General features: G+C 43.4%; 1 protein-coding gene across 1 annotated transcript in view; it reads right to left on the minus strand.

Annotated features, from left to right (window-relative positions):
• Nucleotides 1-7949: 7949 nt before the first annotated feature.
• Nucleotides 7950-17954, minus strand: part of PRKCH (protein kinase C eta) — a 169636-nt gene continuing 159631 nt past the window's right edge. Inside the window, exons 13-14 of the mRNA XM_037901135.2 lie at nucleotides 13565-13708; nucleotides 7950-11683 (exon numbers count right to left, since the gene is read on the minus strand). Of these exons, the coding sequence (XP_037757063.1) occupies nucleotides 11537-11683; nucleotides 13565-13708 (291 nt within the window). The 3' untranslated portion in view covers nucleotides 7950-11536. The remainder of the gene's footprint in view (nucleotides 11684-13564; nucleotides 13709-17954) is intronic.

Consider the following 17954-nt stretch of genomic DNA (forward strand, 5'->3'; position numbering starts at 1 on the left):
AGTTCTTAGGTCTGCAATGGCTACTTTTGCACAACTCCTGGAGCACAATAATGTTCTAAAGCTAGGTTAAGTTGGCTACTGGGGAAGCCCCTGGCAGAAAAGGGAATCTGGGGGTGGCACAGAACTGGAATAGTGGCTCCAGAAACCTGTCCAGGCCCATAGTTGCTGTACAGGGGGATGTGATCAGGAGAAAGGCTGTGTAGACTTTATGGCCTGCTGTTCCTGGTTAATGGATTGGCCTCTTAGGGGATAGGCAGATGGGGGCTAACTAGTCTGTGGCTGGCTCTGGAATTAAACAGCCACACAGCTGACATAAATCACTCCCCATTTGTCAGAAATGGGTTTTCCTCAACCAGAACTGAAACACTGTGACTGCAAGTATAGACAAGGCAATGCTGTTTCAAACCCTTAGCCAGAAAAATACATTCTGGGGCTGCGCTGAAAACAGTTCTTGGGTACTTAAGTCACATAGGCACTTTTGAAAATTTACCTGTGGGTCTCTAGATAGCGAAGCAGGCATTGGGTCTGACCACCAATTCTCCCCACTTCTGTTCCCCCACAGCCACTTCCTTTGTTTTAGCATAGCACAAGCTTCTTCCATAGCCCTTACAAGATAGATCCAAAGCTTCTGGTGTTTTCCTGATCCCTCCTTGGTCTGAGAGAAGGGGTTGTTTATATCTTCTGGCACTCCCTCCCAGCATCCCTCTTGTGACAGCCTCTAATTCCCACCAGCCCTGGGAACTACAACTCCCAGAATTCTCTGGTTCTGACTCATCTCAGACCATCCTGAGTGTGGCGGATGCCTTATTTATCAACTCTTAATGCATGCAGGGGGGTGGGGAAGGAGAGAAAGTCCCTCCAGCTACCTTCATTATTTCCTAGACAAATGGGGCTACAAACTGATTTGCCCCTCCCTGCATGTGAGAGACTGTGTAAGCAACCAGAGCTGCTGTGCCAGTAGCTCAGGGGTATGCTTTCTTCCCTTCCCAAGATTGGACCCCTGAAGTGGGCTGTGGGTGGGAAGGGCATAATGTCCAGCCTAGCTGCCCAGATTCAGGGCCCCTACAGAAACAACAAATGTGATATTTGCTGTCACAACCTTCCACAGCCTTTGGGGAACACCAGTACCCCAGTTTCATGGAAGAATAGAGCTGGGCACAAAGAAATCAGGGAGAGAGAAAGTCAGAGAGGAAGCCCAGCAGTTCATAACCACCAGAGGAAAGAGGTCACAGCAGCGTTCTTCATGGTTGGAGACACAGGAGGATGGGTAGGCTGTAGCCACCAAAGAGAAGAATTATGTAGGAAGAATTCTGCACGGTTAGAAGTTTCAAATTGATACCAGGTCCTCAGCATGGAAACTATAGAAGATAACTCTTGAGATCCAGCAGGTCCAAAGGAAAGGAGACATACAGGACGCATGTTGGGATGGCAGCTCAGCCCAACCTGTAAGAAAAATCAAGCTTCCCCACAAAGAGTTCTCCAGCAGTCCAAGGAAGACAGACAATCCTTGTTGGCGATTCAGTACTCAGAAGAATCGAAAGAACATTCTGCCAGGGACACGTGGGCAACAGGACAGAGTGCTGCCTTGCTGGAGCCAAGGCATGCAGTGTCCCTCTAAGACTGGATAGGCTACTGAAGGCAATGAACAAGGATCCATTGAAAATGCTTCATATCAGCACTAATGACGCTGCATTGTGGTATATCTCACAGATAGTAGATGACTTCAAGGAACTTGGAAGCATGCTGAAGAAGAATGTCCAAGCAATCTTCTCGGAGATTCTTCCTGTCCACTAGCAAAGGAAGACAGATGGTAGAAGATTCTGGAAGTAAACCGCTGGCTAGGTAAGTGATGCAGGGATTTGGTTTTGTGGAATACTGGTCCACTTTCTGTGGAGAGAGGGGGGTGTATAGTTTGGATGGCTTTCACCTCAATAGAAGGTGGACCAATTTGGGGATAGGCTGGCTAGAGTAGTCAGGAAGGAGTTAAACCACTAGCAAAAGGGGAAAAGAGGGAGGATATGAGCACTTAGCACAAAATCAAGAGGTTGAGAACAAAATCAAGAAACCAAAGGACATGGAGAGAAGACATGGCTGAATTGCCTGTATACTAATGCTAGGTGCCTGGGTAATAAACAAGAGAAATCACTCATTTATGAACATAAATTGGATCTAGTTGGTAGTACTGAAACCTGGTGGGATGAGTCGCACAATTGGAATGTTAAAATCAATGGTTATAACTTATTGGGAAAAGGGGAGGTGGAATGGCAGTCTGTGTCAAAAATGGGATTACCTGTTTCAAAGTCACTGATCACATGGAAGAAGATTATCTTGAATGCTTATGGATCCATGTCCAAACACAAAAAGCTCAAGATAAGGTTCTAGTTGGGGTCTGCTACAGACCACTAAATCACAGTAGGGAAAAGGATGGCCGCTTCCTTACACACCTATAAGGTGTAGGAAAAAATACTGCGTGATCAAGGGGGATTTCAATTTGAGTGACATACAGTGGAGATCTCATGCTGCCCACACTAAAACATCCTTGGAATTTCTAAACATTGTAGATGACAGTTTCCTAACTCTAAAAGTGTTCTGGCCATGTCCTAGCAGATAAAGAAGAACTGATCACAGAGCCAGAAGCTTATGGTAGCTTAGGTACAAGTGATCATGACATGATCACGTTTATAATGTGCAAGCAGAATAAAGTCTAGACTAATAATATATATACTTGGTGCTTTAATAGGGCCAATTTCACAAAGCTGAAAACAATTATGAGCCAAATCAGCTGGGAGGAAGAATTTAATCAGAAAAATGTGAATGATGTAGTGGAGAGAGAAAGAGCATGGGGCCTGGTACAAGACCTGAAGACTAGTCAGCAAAACTAGGCTATGCTCTGAGCCAAAGTCAGGCCCTGTCACAAAGCAGACATTTGCTTACAAGTTCACAGTCTAGTATATGAACTTAGCAACACTTGCTGTATCTTTGCCAAAACACAGGCTCTCCCAAGTACCAGCTCTTCATATAAACACAATCCTGGGAGATAATACAGGAACACATTGACCCCGAGTAAGACAAGGATGGGAGGACAGGATAACAGAGGGGGATGTTTTGTTCCAACCAGCAGGTACAAGGTGTAGGGTTGATAACTAACCACATCAGGAGTCAGAGTGGTAGCTGTGTTAGTATGTATCAGCAAAACCAATGAGGAGTACTTGTAGCACCTTAGAGACTAACAAATTTATTTGCGCATAAGCTTCCATGGGCTAATGCCCACTTCATCAGATGCATGCAGTGGAAAATACAGTAGGAAGATATTTTTATACAGAGAACGTGAAAAAATGGGTGTTACCATACCAACTCTGATGAGACTCATTGATTAAGGTGGGCTATTATCAGCAGGAGAAAAAAAAACTTTTTTAGTGATAATCAGGAAGGCCCATTTCAAACAGTTGACAAGAAGGTGTGAGTAACAGTAGGGGGGAAAAAAAACCAAGGAGTTCTTGTGGCACCTTAGAGACTAATAAATTTATTTGTGCATAAGCTTTCATAGGCTAAAACCCACTTCATCGGATGCATGCAGTGGAAAATATGGTAGGAAGATATATATATATACACAGAGAAAATGAAAAAATGAGTGTCGCCGTACAAACTGTGAGAGGCTAATTAGTTAAGATGAGCTATTATCAGCAGGAGAAAAAAAACTTTTGTAGTGATAATCAGGATGGCCCATTTCAAACAGTTGACAAGAAGGTGTGAGTAACAGTAGGGGAAGAATTAACATGGGGAAATAGTTTTTATTTTGTGTAATGACCCATCCACTCCCAGTCTTTATTGAAGCCTAATTTAATGGTGTCCAGTTTGCAAATTAATTCCAATTCTGTAGTTTCTCATTGAAGTCTGTTTTTGAAGTTTTTTCGTTGGAGAATTGCGACTTTTAGGTCTGAAATTGAGGGTCCAGGGAGGTTGAAGTATTCTCCGACTGGTTTTTGAATGTTATAAATCTTGACGTCTGATTTGTGTGCATTTATTCTTTTGCGTAGAGACTGTCCGGTTTGGCCAACGTACATGGCAGAGGGGCATTGCTGGCACATGATGGCATATATCACATTGGTAGCTGAAGTGAAGAAATAGATTGACAGAGCCAGAAAAGTACCCAGAAGTCACCTACTACAGGACAGGCCCAAAAAAGAAAGTAACAGAACACCACTAGCCGTCACCTTCAGCCCCCAACTAAAACTTCTCCCGCACATCATCAAGGATCTACAACCTATCCTGAAGGACAATCCCTCACTCTCACAAATCCCTCACTCTCACAAATAACAAACGTGATATTTGCTGTCACAACCTTCCGCAGCCTTTGGGGAACACCAGCACCCCAGTTTCAAGGAAGAATGGAACTAGGCACAAAAATCAGGGAGAGAAAAAGTCAGAGGATCGTCACTCTCACAGATCTTGGGAGACAGGCCAGTCCTTGCTTACAGACAGCCCCCCAACCTGAAGCAAATACTCACCAGCAACCACATGCCACACAACAAAAACACTAACCCAGGAACCTATCCTTGCAACAAAGCCCGTTGCCAACTCTGTCCACGTATCTATTCAAGGGACACCATCATAGGGCCTAATCACATCAGCCACACCATCAGAGGCTCTTCACCTGCACATCTACCAATGTGATATATGCCATCATGTGCCAACAATGCCCCTCTGCCATGTACATTGGCCAAACCAGACAATCGCTACACAAAAGAATAAATGGACACAAATCAGATGTCAAGAATTATAATATTCAAAAACCAGTCGGAAAACACTTCAACCGCCCTGGTCACTCCATTTCAGACTAAAAGTCGCAATTATCCAACAAAAAAATGTCAAAAACAGACTCCAAAGAGAAACTGCAGAACTGGAATTAATTTGTAAACTGCATACCATTAAATTAGGCTTGAATAGAGACTGGGAGTGGATGGGTCATTACACAAAATAAAAACTATTTCCCCATGCTAATTTTTCCCCTACTGTTACTCACATCTTCTTGTCAACTGCTGGAAATGGCCCATCCTGATTATCACTACAAAAGTTTTTTTCCTCCTGCCGATAATAGCCCACCTTAATTGATTAGTCTCATTAGAGTTGGTATGGCAACACCCATTTTTTCATGTTCTCTGTATATATCTTCCTACTGTATTTTCCACTGCATGCATCTGATGAAAGCTTATGCTCAAATAAATTTGTTAGTCTCTAAAGGTGCCACAAGTTCTCCTCGTTGTTTTCATGTCAGGTGTGTAATAGGTAACTTGTTTGTATCAATGTATAAAAGAGAAATCATACAAGGGGCAACATTAGAAAGTCCTGTTGCTGACTGAGCTGGTCCGTTGATCACAGGCATACATGTGCTAGTGTACCCGTAGCACTTATGGGGCAGTAGGACCGTGATTTGTCGACAATAAACCTGGCTGAGCACCTTCGCCACCAAACCGAGTCTGTGGTTTTTCTGGATAGAACTATCAAGGTCTGTGCAGAGGTGGGACAGCCCACGGAGAGAAAACACACATGCCACCTGACAACAAATGATAATTGGGAATCATTTAAGAACACCTTACTAGATGCCCCAAAATTGCACAATTGAGGAAGGTGGCTTTGCTGGTTGGCAAAAAGAAAAGGAGGACTTGTGGCCCCTTAGAGACTAACACATTTATTTGAGCATAAGCTTTCGTGGGCTACAGCTCGCTTCATGGGAGGCATGACTAACACGGCTGCTACTCTGAAAACTTTGCTGGTTGGGTAATTTACCTCCAAATTAAAGGGTTAAACCGCTTGAAAATCTCCGTCCTCTCCTTTCTCTTCTCTCTTAATCAGGGTTACAGTCTTCTCTCCACTCTAGGGTATAACTGTAATGGCCCCCCGCTGGTCCCTTGGAATCAAAGGGGAGCTCACACCCTCCCACTTCCACAAACTCTAGTCCTGGGGTAGAATTTTTCCAAAGCTCCTACGTGACTCATTCCCATTGACCTTTAATGAAATGTACACACCTAAGCCACTTAGGGGCTTTGGAAATTTTTCATCCTTGGGGCCCAAAACATCAGGTCTGACCACGTTTTCCTGCTTCTCTTCTCTCTTTTGTTGGGCACAGTTCAAGCTTCTTCCAGGGCCCCAACAAGAAAGGCCCAGAGCTCTGGGTCATTTCCTGCTCTCTTCTTGGACTGAACGAACAGGTTGCTTATATCCCGCCGCACACCCTCCTAGCATCTGTTGATGTGACAGCTCTTATTCCTGTCAACCGTGGAGGTTACAACTCCCACAGTTCCCTGGTTCCGGGCTGAACTGGGAACAGGGCTTTGCTTAAAGGACCAGCACACCCTGGTTATACAATGCAAAAAATAAAACCAGGTTTGTGTGCCACCGTGATGGAAACACATTGTGTATGAACATGCCAACAGCAAGAGGTGCCTGCTGCTTCATGTAGAAAACTATATGCCAAGGCATGGACACTTAATTAAGCAGCAATGAGATGTAAGTGCAAAATGAGTGCATTAGTAACTGTAGTATCGCCAACCACAAGCATTCAAATAAAATTTTTTGGTTAAATTTTTATGGTTTTTAGGCCAATATATCTTGGTTTCTTTTTACTTGTCTTCTGCCTTTAGAGTCTTTAGGATGCACTTGAGTCCCATTTTTAACTCAATCAGAAAGGTTAGAAAATGAAGTTTTTGTTAAAAATGCAAGCAAAGATTCTTATATTTACACAACTGCAGGAACTGGGGCTCTAAGAAAAAGAAGAAATATCATGAGACTTGCAGATCCCGAGAGTTGACAACACTGTAACTGTAACATCCAGTAAGCCATGACTGTAGGGTGACCAGATGTCCCAATTTTATAGGGACAGTCCTGATTTTTGGGTCTTTTTCTCCCATAGGCACCTATTACCTCCCACCTCCTGTCCCGATTTTTGACACTTGCTATCTCGTCAGCCTACATGACTGGCAAGCAAGAACAGATACGATGTCACTGAAAAACCCTCTGCTTCATCCACTGTTAGGTACTTTAGCAACCAGCAGGCAGCCCATGCCTTATTCACAGTGCGGAGGGTGTAAGTTGCAGAAGGTACAAAACAGACCTTCTCGTTGCAGGCACATTCCACTCTTCGGCAGCTGCAGCTTTTGAGCCTTGCAAGAGAAAGGATCCTTTGCAGTTGCTTTCCTGCAAAAATTCTGAGCTCCCTTAACTGTGTCCCTGTGTCCTCCTGCACTAAACGAGACAGGGTTCACCATATTTTTACTACAGTGCCACCTGCACTATAGTTGTCAAGCCCATATAACTCAGCTAAATCAACAGAATTTTTGCCAGGGTAACAAAAGCAGTATTTCCCACCCAGATGTTCAAAAAGCATGAGCCAGCCCCCCCAAAATCATGAGGTTGGCTCAAAAATCATAGAATTAAAAAAAAAAATCATTCTGAGTTTTTTTTTATTTATCTTCTGGTTTCTGAGTCTTTTGGGAATATCTGGGTCACATTTTTTCAGCTTTCCTCTGCAACCATGAGGACCAGAAACTTTTGTAAAAAACAAAACCTGAGGTTCTCACCTAATCCCATGACTCCAAGAGCAGGGGCTTTAAATAAAACAACAAATATTGCAAGACTCACAATACAATTGCAAGAATCGCCAATACTGTGAAAGGCACTTTGACGTTATAAGGGCTTTGCAATGCAAATTGCTTAGTTTGAGATATTTTGCAATGGGAAAAGTGAACTTTACTCCTTGCCCATCCCCTTGTTCTCAAGCTTGAAAAAAGATATGGAAAATTTCATCCTGGAAGTTGAAAGGTATGGAAGGTAATGAGGAGATTAGGGCAGAAATGCTTAGACAACATCAACTGTATGCAGCCATTGCTTGTGCTACAGTTCGAAAATGAGTGAAAACACGATGTGGCATTTTATAACTTACGCAAAGCATCTTTATATAATTGCTAAATTTTATTTTAAAATTAAATTCCTAGAAATATTTCGAGGCTATTGACAATGTTTTTTCATTGCCTGCCAAGCCATTGCATTAAAAACGATTCCTTTGACAGCCTACTTGTCATATATCTTTAGCCATCTGCCTTCTTTGAATTGCATCTTCCCCTAAACTTTCAAAGGCCTTGTATGAGATTTAGCCCATTGAATTTTATGGCTAAATCTCCTGCATCTTTGACAATGAAAGGATAGTCCATAACAAGAATTCAGAGCTGAGACATCAAAGAGACTTTTCTTTTTAATGCAAGTATTAAAAAGCCTGCATTTACCTTTTTAGGGCAAAGTTGCGTAATAATAATTTGCTCCATGGCCAATTTTCATACTGGAGTGAATACAAGCGCTCTGTACTTTAATCTTTGGAAACCAGTGGCTGCTAGTTTAATGCATGGTCTAAAATTAATATACTAAAACTGTCTAATCATATCCACCCAAGCTGGTCATGCTGTCAAAATAATTGGCAGAGGAACTCACGCAGGAGCTTCTTCATATGGACGCTTTGTTTTAAAAATCAACCTTTAGCTGCATATTCAACAACAGCCTAAATGCTAGATCTGCTTTTGCAAAAACCAAAATTATTGCATGGATACTTTCTAATGAGCTGATATTCATTCTACAGCCAACATGGTCTTGAAGGAGTGAAAGCGAAATATCAATTCCTTCTAAAAGAATGATAGAATTCAAGGAACCTGGCCAATTGCGGCTGATTCAGCATCTGCTGACTGTGGCAGCTAAATCATTATGTTTGCCATTCTAGCTCCAGGAAGCCAGCGGAGATGAATGGTTATTCTGAATTGTGAAAACCAGTATGATTATTTTACACTGCACAGCAGAATTGCAAATTACCATTGAATTTCCAGCCCAGGCAAGAGATCTGCACGCACATGCTTTTACAATGATGAGGATAATGTAAAAGGACCTATGGGGTGAATTGCTGGCGCCAACAACATCAATGGCAAAATTGCCATTGACTTCCATGGGGCCAGGACTTCACCCCTGACATTTTACTCACCCATCCAAAAACGTTACCCCTGGTGAATGACCAACCAGAAATTGGCTGTACAAGGGGAGATTTTTTCCTGCTGGGCTCCCTTCAGGATGGTGTTATGTGCAATTAGAGATACCCCTACTCCCTACTTTCTAGCAGAGCTTTTTGTGAAATGTAAATCAGAAACCATGTCACAATGGCCTGTTCCTTGGATCCACTCCCAATATGGATCCTTGGGGGTACATCAATAAAAGTCTTAAAAGTTGGGTTTTCCACATTCATCTTGCAATCAATGATGTAACCATTGATGTAACTGGAGTCCGGTTAGCAGGGTGATGCAACAGTAAGATTCAATGTTTATGGGTGATTTGGCAGCTCTAACTCCTGAGGAGGGATTCAAGAATGGCATCCCATGAGGCCCATGGATGTTCAGAGGAGCAGCACTACCAATAAAAGTGAGAGGGATGATACCAGCCATCTGGTGAAGGAGGCATATCACAAATCACCCTCATGGCACAGGTATCCCCAGGAGGCTACCCTACAATTATCTCCAGTGGGACTAACTGCCAAAGGGGCTTACCCATGGAGAATTTGAAACCAGTTGCCTGCTGAAGCACTCCTTCCAGTGCTGAAAGTAAGGTTTTTCTAATGATCATTTTTATTCATTTGGTGCCCACCACGTGCTTATTGCTTGTTAAAGAGAGAATCTCCGTTTTTACCTGTGCTCAGATGCTGCTGTGGTGGGTGTGGCCTGATCCAAAGACCATGGAGGTCAAAGAAAGGATACCATTTGATTTCCATGGGCTTTGGATAGGACTGTAACATCTTGTCTACATACACAGCTTGTACCACTTTAACTAGCCCAGCATAGTTAAAGTAGTGCAGCCCCCAAGTATGGATGCAGTTATAGTGGTATACAAGTGCCTACAGCAGTATAAAATTTATTCCTGTACAGGAACAGAAATAAACTATACCAATAAACGCACGCACTTTATACTGGTAGAACTGCATCCATACTAGGGCTTGCATGCATTCAACTCTATGAGTAAGAAAAATAAATATAATAAAATAAATCACCCCCCTAACCAACAGAGTTTTGCAGGTATATTGTCAGTGTGTAGACCAGCCGTGAGAACATGGACAGTCCTTCCCAGACCACCCTTTTTTCAGATTAAACTTGTAACCTGTAATACAAAATAGCTTTGCAAACTGTTTAAAACCCACCTCCTCTTCCCACGAATTGGTATCTGCCCAGGAGGTAGTCAAATCCTCAGGAAAAAATGGTTCTAATCCTGACATGCAGGCTGAAGCTTAGCATTGGCTAAAGAAGGCAGCACTGGAAACGGACATATGATGTGTCCGCTTTCTAGAAGTGAAGGTAAAGCACATCTGAATCTCCTACTGGAGTGACTGGTGTCTAGAAGCTGCTTTCAGCATTGTACCAACTTGACTATGGCTCACATGCTTAAGGCTACAATTGATAAGGCATCCCTTCTGAATAAAACCAAACTAGGTCACCTCTCTCCTTGAATCTTAGCAAAGGTTTATCCTTCTAATGGGGAGAGTGTTGTCCTTTTATGTCGTTGCTTATTATTTGACAATTCTGCTTTCAAACAGCTTGCCAGCTTTGCAGCTCCCGTCACAACAACACTACGAATAATTTAAGAGCTACCATTTTCCATCAAAGTTTTAATGAGCCAGGGAACTCACAAAAGGGGCTCCGTATAACATAATTAAATAAAATCTAAGTAAATGGCAAGGTTTCACACACAATATTTTAGTTGAAAACAGCTGGTAGGCAGAGAAAGAAAGGCGCATCGAGAGTGCATGATGCAAAAAGGCATTTCACAGAATGCAAATGCTAAAACTTTTCATATCACACACATACTAAAACGCTGAGTTACAAGTGGCTTCACTCCGATTTGGAAGAACAGGTAGGGGTGACATGTTTTTGATAGGCTGCACAGTAAAATATTTGACATGGAAGCCCAAAACAGGTTCAAAGAGCCACTTGTCCTTAGGATAGAAATAAATACTCCAGAAACAGGTAGCGCCACGTGCAGCATCTTGCTCCAGGAGCCCAGTGGTTGCTGGTTCTTTCCCACGTTTCCAAAGAGGAGGCAGTGCTGGATCCCTCAAAGCTGAGTCTTGCAAAGGTCGGTATTGTAAAATGTCTGTTTGGCTCAGAGCTGCAAAACTCTGCTCATTTCATGCTCACACCAACTCCCCAAACTCATTGCAAATTGCAACTAGTCAGATCTGTGCTGAACCACATAGCTCAGCATTAATAGTCTGCATTGACTATTTATGATACTGTACCATGTTTATTCCAGCCCTATAAATATTTGATATCAGAGCTGCACAAATCCTAGAGGTTTTGTTGTTTTTTTTTTTAATTTCACATTAAGGTAACTTTGTTGTTGGTGCTGTTGCATAATATAAGGCCGTTTCAGTGTATTCCTTGAGAATGAAACTCCTGGTAAACCAATTTTCACTTCTTCCATCAGATTCTATCACCACCTTGCACAACCTTCCATGTGGCTATGGCTGTAATTCTGGATCAGTGTATGAAAAGTTTCTAAATTCTTCTTGGTTAATCATTGCGATAATCCCTTCTTCGATGGGGGTTAGAGCTGGTTCTTCTTTTATAAAATCAGGATCAAAATTACTAACATCTTCGCTGCATTTCTGCCAAACAAAAAAAAAGACAAAAAGAGGAGAGGTCAAAAACTTGCACCACCACTTTTCTATTCTCTTTGTTTGTAACTTTTTCTGGTCTTGAATGAGATGCGTGACTGCCTCCATGGAGTGCTCAGCTGTTCTGTAACTCACTTTGGGCTGCACCCTGTAAGATGCTGCGTGGCCCTGCTTAGCCCTTTAAAGCCTGTCCTTTGTAAGCCTCCGTAGGCCTTTTGCTGGCAAACCCCTCGCTGACTTAGTTGACATCAGCTGCAGTTTTGCCTGCACTGCTGCTGAATGGCAGACCCCATGGAGCAGTAATCCCTTACTTTGTTTAAGTGTCAGATTGCACAGACCCAGCTATTCACAGTAATTATACACACTGTTTCCAATTAGCTGAATCTACACAGTCTTTGCTTATCTGTGCAGTGTCTGAAATGGCCTAGTTGGGGGATCTTCTCCTTTGTTCAAAAGCCATTATACTTGTACAATAATGAATTAGTAATGCCACAGGAGGAACAAACACCCTGTCTCCAGGTGCCAGATTCCTACCCACCCAGTACAAAGTATGATTGTTTTCAATAGAGACCCCGAAGTTGGCTTATGGTACATTTTGACACAACACTGATTTTGCCTGCCCCCGGAACAGCAAGGAGAAGTTTTATCATCCCAAGCGTTTATTTTTCCAGATCCACTCTAGCAAGGGAATTCACTGGACCCGGCGGAATGGTCACTTTACACTGTGCAAGAACATGTGTATGTTTAGAATGGGATTTTCAAACATACTCAGCATTGGCTCAAATCTGCTCCCAACTGTGTCTCAAAAGGGCATTTTACCACTGATTTCCAGGGGGCTGAGTAGGGCAGGGCTGAGAGCCTTGGCAAATCCCACCCTTATGGTTTCCTTGACAAGTCTCACAAACCTTGCACAACCCAAAAGATTTTCAAGCTCAGCAGACACACAGATCTCTGGATGGCAATAGGAAGCTTGGTTCTGAAGTCCGAACTCCTGATTAGCCAAAGCAAAGGCCAAGTACCAGGGATGGCTGGGCCAGGGTCCCAACATTAAGACTGGGGAAGACCCTGGTCCCAGGAAGATTTTGATTCAGGTGAAGGAAAAGGCAGAACATAAAGAGCCTGATCCTGAAAAGTACTGAGCACCTGCAAGGACCACTGGGCCTGATTCTGCATGCACTGAACTCACTGGGATTTGAACAGGAGGGGGCCCACTGACTGCAATGTGAGATAAAGGAGCTCAGCAGCCCTGAGGATCAGGCCCCAAAAGGGAATTTAAAAGGCAGTGGTGCCATAGGAAGCTAACTGGAGAGAATGAGTGTGAAAGCGTCACGAGGAGCATCTGTGGGGCAGTATGGTATCATGGGACAGAGGGACCAGCACTCTGTGCTCCCCGTCATTGTAACTATTCAATGGCATTACAGTAGCACCCAGAGGCCCCAGCATGGATCACTGCACCACTGGGCTGGGCACTGTACAAATACTGAGTGAGAGAGATCCCCTGCACTGGACAGCTCACTGTCTCAATAGACAAGGCAGGGCTAAACTGGGAGAAGGGAAGGATTATTACCCGACATTTTGTACAAGGGAATTAAAGCACAGAGGGGAGTTAGGTGCCTAATCTGCTTAGGCTCTTCTGAAAATGTGTCTTTAGATGCTTAAGTATCTTTCTGTCCCAGGCAGATTAAGTGACTTGACCAGCATCACACAGGGAGTCTGTGGCAGAACTGTGAATTGAGCCCACTTCTCCTAAGTCCCAGTCCAGTGCCTTAATCACAAAGCCGCCCTTCCACTGCATCCTTCTCCCCAGTAGTTATACAGGTAGGGAGATCATTCAGCAAAAGGAGGGAGCGAGCAAGAGACTCCATCACTCACAATTCTTGGCCTGAAGGGTGGTTCCATCTGGCGCTGGTTCAGCAGGTCCCAGTCCAACCCTTTAAAGTAGGGGTGCCTCAGGATAGTGTTCTCCCCACCCTGAGCCAGGCTGCCCAGGCGTGAGTTAGGGTTCTTGGTCATAAACTGCAGAGCAAAATAAATGAACCTGGTTAGTCCTTTACTCACACCCAGCAAGGAGACAGGGGAGACACCTATTACTAGCAATCACACAAACACCGGTCCTCAGCTCTCTTGTTGAGCCGACTTTGCTGGCCAGACTTTCCACCTTTGTTACACTGGAAGAGCATGCAGGGATCCTCACTCCTCTTTTAGGGAGGAAGCATGGGTATATTTATGTCGTTGGCCGCTTCTATTCCATAAAAAAGAACAGGAGGACTTGTGGCACCTTAGAGACTAACAAATTTATCAGAGCATAAGCTTTTGTGGACTACAGCCCACTTCATCGGATGCACAGAATGGAACATACAGTAAGACATACGTCTCCACGCAAAAAAATAAATGGACACAAATCTGACATCAAGAATCATAACATTCAAAAACCAGTAGGAGAACACTTCAACCTCTGTGGCCACTCAGTAAAAGATTTAAGGGTGGCAATTTTGCAACAGAAAAGCTTCAAAAACAGACTCCAACGAGGAACTGCTGAGCTTGAATTAATATGCAAACGAGATACCATGAATAGAGACTGGGAGCGGCTGGGTCATTACACATATTGAATCTATTTCCTTAAGTTAAGTATCCTCACACCTTCTTGTCAACTGTCTAAATGGGCCAGCTCGATTATCACTATAGAAGTTTTTTTTTTCCTGCTAATAGCAGCTCATCTTAACTAATTAGCCTCTCACAGTTTGTATGGTAACTTCTAACTTATCTGTGTGTGTGTATATATATAATCTTACTATATGTTCCATTCTATGCATCCGATGAGGTGAGCTGTAGCTCACGAAAGCTTATGCTCTAATAAATTTGTTAGCCTTGAAGGTGCCACAAGTCCTCCTGTTCTTTTTGCGGATACAGACTAACACGGCTGCTACTCTGAAATCTTCTATTTCAGATACATCCTTGGTTACCATGATAATAAAAGAAAGTTAAAGTGCATCATCTGCAGCACTATAGACATTGCACATTGTTTTGGGGGTTTTCTTTTTCAAGAACAAAAGCTCTTTATAAGGTTGGTATTTGCCAGCTGCCTGGGCTTTGGATTAGAGTCAGTTTTTAACTGTGCCTTTTTCCAAAACCTCAGCCTGCTGAAGTGAAGCCAGAAACCTGCCACGTTCTTCCTGCAGTCTCTCAGAAATCGGAGACGGCTGAGGAGAATGAGGAAACGTTTGAATGTCACAGATCATTAAGAAGGAAGCGGCAATCCAAAGAAAACTGAACATATGAATTCACAGAGGTGACATCACCTTGTGTGTGTGAAACCCATAGGAAGACTCTCCCATCTCTGCTACGAGAGGAAAGAAACCTCTTTATAGCCGCATGAAACTTCAGCTAGGGGTTCTGATCTGGAGGAAAGTAATAATAAAAGCTATGGCTCATCTAACTGGTTCAGTACTGGTGTGAGAGGGATATGGCTTGTATCTTTCAGATTCTGGAAATAATGCTCAAGTGAGAATGCATTTTCAAGCAGTTGGGAAGTCTTTTCTCATACAAGGAATATTTTGTTTTGTTTTTAAACTTCAGGACCTAATTTTTTAAAAGACTGAAGAAACCAAATGAAAATTCCACCCCGCCACTAAAAACATTTGATTCACTAGAGTAAGAGAAATCCAGTTCAATTTGATTGGAAAAAACCAGCCACTTCAATTTGCCGGGCCAGCTGAAATGGCAGCAGAAAGGAAAATCTGCGTTGTCCAGATGAGTTTCTCGAGGAGGAAAGAGCATTAAATTCAGTAAATACTGCGCCAGTCACACCAGTCACTGTTGATGGAATTTTAAGTCTACTGCATCCTCGGCAATGAAAACATTAAAATGAGCAGGAGGAGCTTTGAGAAATCTTCTTGAATCTGACTGGAAGAACCTTTCAGAAGGCTGGAATTCCTCGAAGAGGAGTTACTAAAAGGCCCAGTCATTCCCTCCCCTGGACAGACCCATGAGAGGGGACAGAGAACACTGGAAATTCTGCAAGATTCACCTTGAGGAGTTTCCTCCACATTTCCCCCCTGAATGGCAGGGGCTTTCTGACCTCATGCAAGTGTGCATGGGCGATTTTGCAGTCTGGGAAGCCTATAGGACCCTCAGCTCCACAAACAAACTAACCACCACCCTGTTAGACTTCAGGCCACCAGCACAGGGAGCTGGCTCCTGTATGGAGCTCTCTGACCTACCAACCTCCTTCCTTGGCAGCATGGCTTCCATATGCTGTCACTGGCTCTCCCATCCTATGTCCGTTTTTCACCAACCCTGTCTGAAGGTGCAGAAGGGAAGCTAAAGCCGTTTACTGCAGCTGATAATCTGGATTCACAGGTGACTGCACCATGCAAAGCAACTGCTCTGTGGCTGTGCCTTAAGTGTGCCCCTTTTTTACCACAAAGCTTCAGCTATGTGGTATCTCCTGGGTGGGGACAAAATGCAGTGGAGGGGCTGTTTACTCCTATGAACCCCCCTCCTAGTCTACCTGCTTTTGTTCCTCTCTGCCAGCACAATCCAAGGGAAGTACGCATCCCCAAAACACTCTGATTTGGGATTAGTGGATTCCCCTTGATCTATTTCTCTGTAAGATCTTCCATGACAACTCAGATTCTAATCCATATACAAATCAGTGAGGGGCAAAGCAAAACCCATTCAGAGTCTTTATATGAACTTCTTAGGTTTGCAAAAGTGGCTGGAAATCACATGATAACAGATTCGCTTGTGAGATTCCCTGTGCTTTTGCTTCCGGTCATACTGGAGAGATGAGAACCTCTCTCCTACTGTTTCAGCAAACCCACTTCTGGACCCAGAGGGAAAGTAAAAATTACTCTTTCTTATTTGTATTACAGTGGTTCTTAGAGGCCCCTACCATGGTCAGATCCCATTGTGCTAGGCCCTGTACAAACACATAGTACAAGCCAGTATTTTCCCAAAAGGACTTAGATTAAATAGGTAAGACAAAGGAGGGGAAGGAGAAATGGAGGCACATCTAGATGAAGTAACTTATCCAAGGTCACACAGCAGCTGGAAATAGAGCCCAGGTCTCCTGACTCCCAGCCCAGTACCTATTCACTACACTATGCTGCCTCTGCTTAGAATGAAAAATAACAAAAATTTTCAAATCTCAGCAAAGTCTCATGGAGGACAGGTCCATCAGTGGATATTACTCAGGATGGGCAAGGATGGTGTGCCTAGCCTCTGTTTGCCAGAAGCTGGGAACAGGTGACTGGTGATGGATCACTTGATTATCTGTTCTGTTCATTCCCTCTGGTATTGATCTCTGTCGGAAGACAGGATTCTGGGCTAGATGGACCTTTGGTCTGGTCTAGTATGGCCATTCTTATGTTCTAAAGGGTTAGTACATTTAGGTTCAAGCCATGCAACAAAAAAAAATCTGAATGGTTCTGTCCATTCACAAAACCAATCCAGAGCCCTGGGAAGTAGGAGTGTGTTTACATTCTCAATGGCTTGTTTTATTCAGCATTATACCAAAACTGCATCAAGCAAAGGCATCCAGTGCAACAAATCAAGTCCACCCAATTGTTCTGGTTCGGTTAGCTGGCTCTGATTAGCACAGTAGACCTCCTGCACCTCCTCAGGAAATTATAGCTGACACAAGGTATCTCAACCCCATATGTGTCTGGTTTTTGGTATCCAAAGGAGGGAGGAAGGGAATCAGCCTTTCCCATTTGCTCACTTATGGAACGCACTTCTGACTGCCTGCCCCCTGGGGCAGTTCTGGAAAGATGCATAATTACTGCCAAGCTCATAGCTGGACTGCTGCGAAAATCCTTTTGAAGTGATCCCTGTTTCAGAAGGGAAATTATTTGAACCACTGGATCCCTGATCAAAGAGCCTCCTTCTCCCGTGCTTCATATTTTATGTATAAATTCAGTCCTGTTCTGCAGTTGGTCTGGTTTTGGAAGTGTGAGTGTTCAGTGTGCACACGCATTGGGGCTCAAGTGATAAAGCAGAAGCCTGAACAATTATCTTTATGTCTCTCTAAAAAATGAAGGGCCTCTACCTCATTTACAGTAAGGCCCCTTTACACCACTTTGACAGAGTAGTGGGGCCTTAATACTGAGTGTAAATAACTAAATGTTCCCAAGGCGCCTTTACATGACCAGAGTGATAGCAAAGGGCTTTCTTAAATGAGAATCAGGCCCAAAATATTCTGTTTTAAAACAGGCAGGATACAATTTGAAAGGACAGGCACATTTATTATCATCACACATAA

Source organism: Chelonia mydas, chromosome 6, assembly GCF_015237465.2.
Source record: "Chelonia mydas isolate rCheMyd1 chromosome 6, rCheMyd1.pri.v2, whole genome shotgun sequence".
Lineage (NCBI taxonomy): Eukaryota > Metazoa > Chordata > Testudines > Cheloniidae > Chelonia > Chelonia mydas.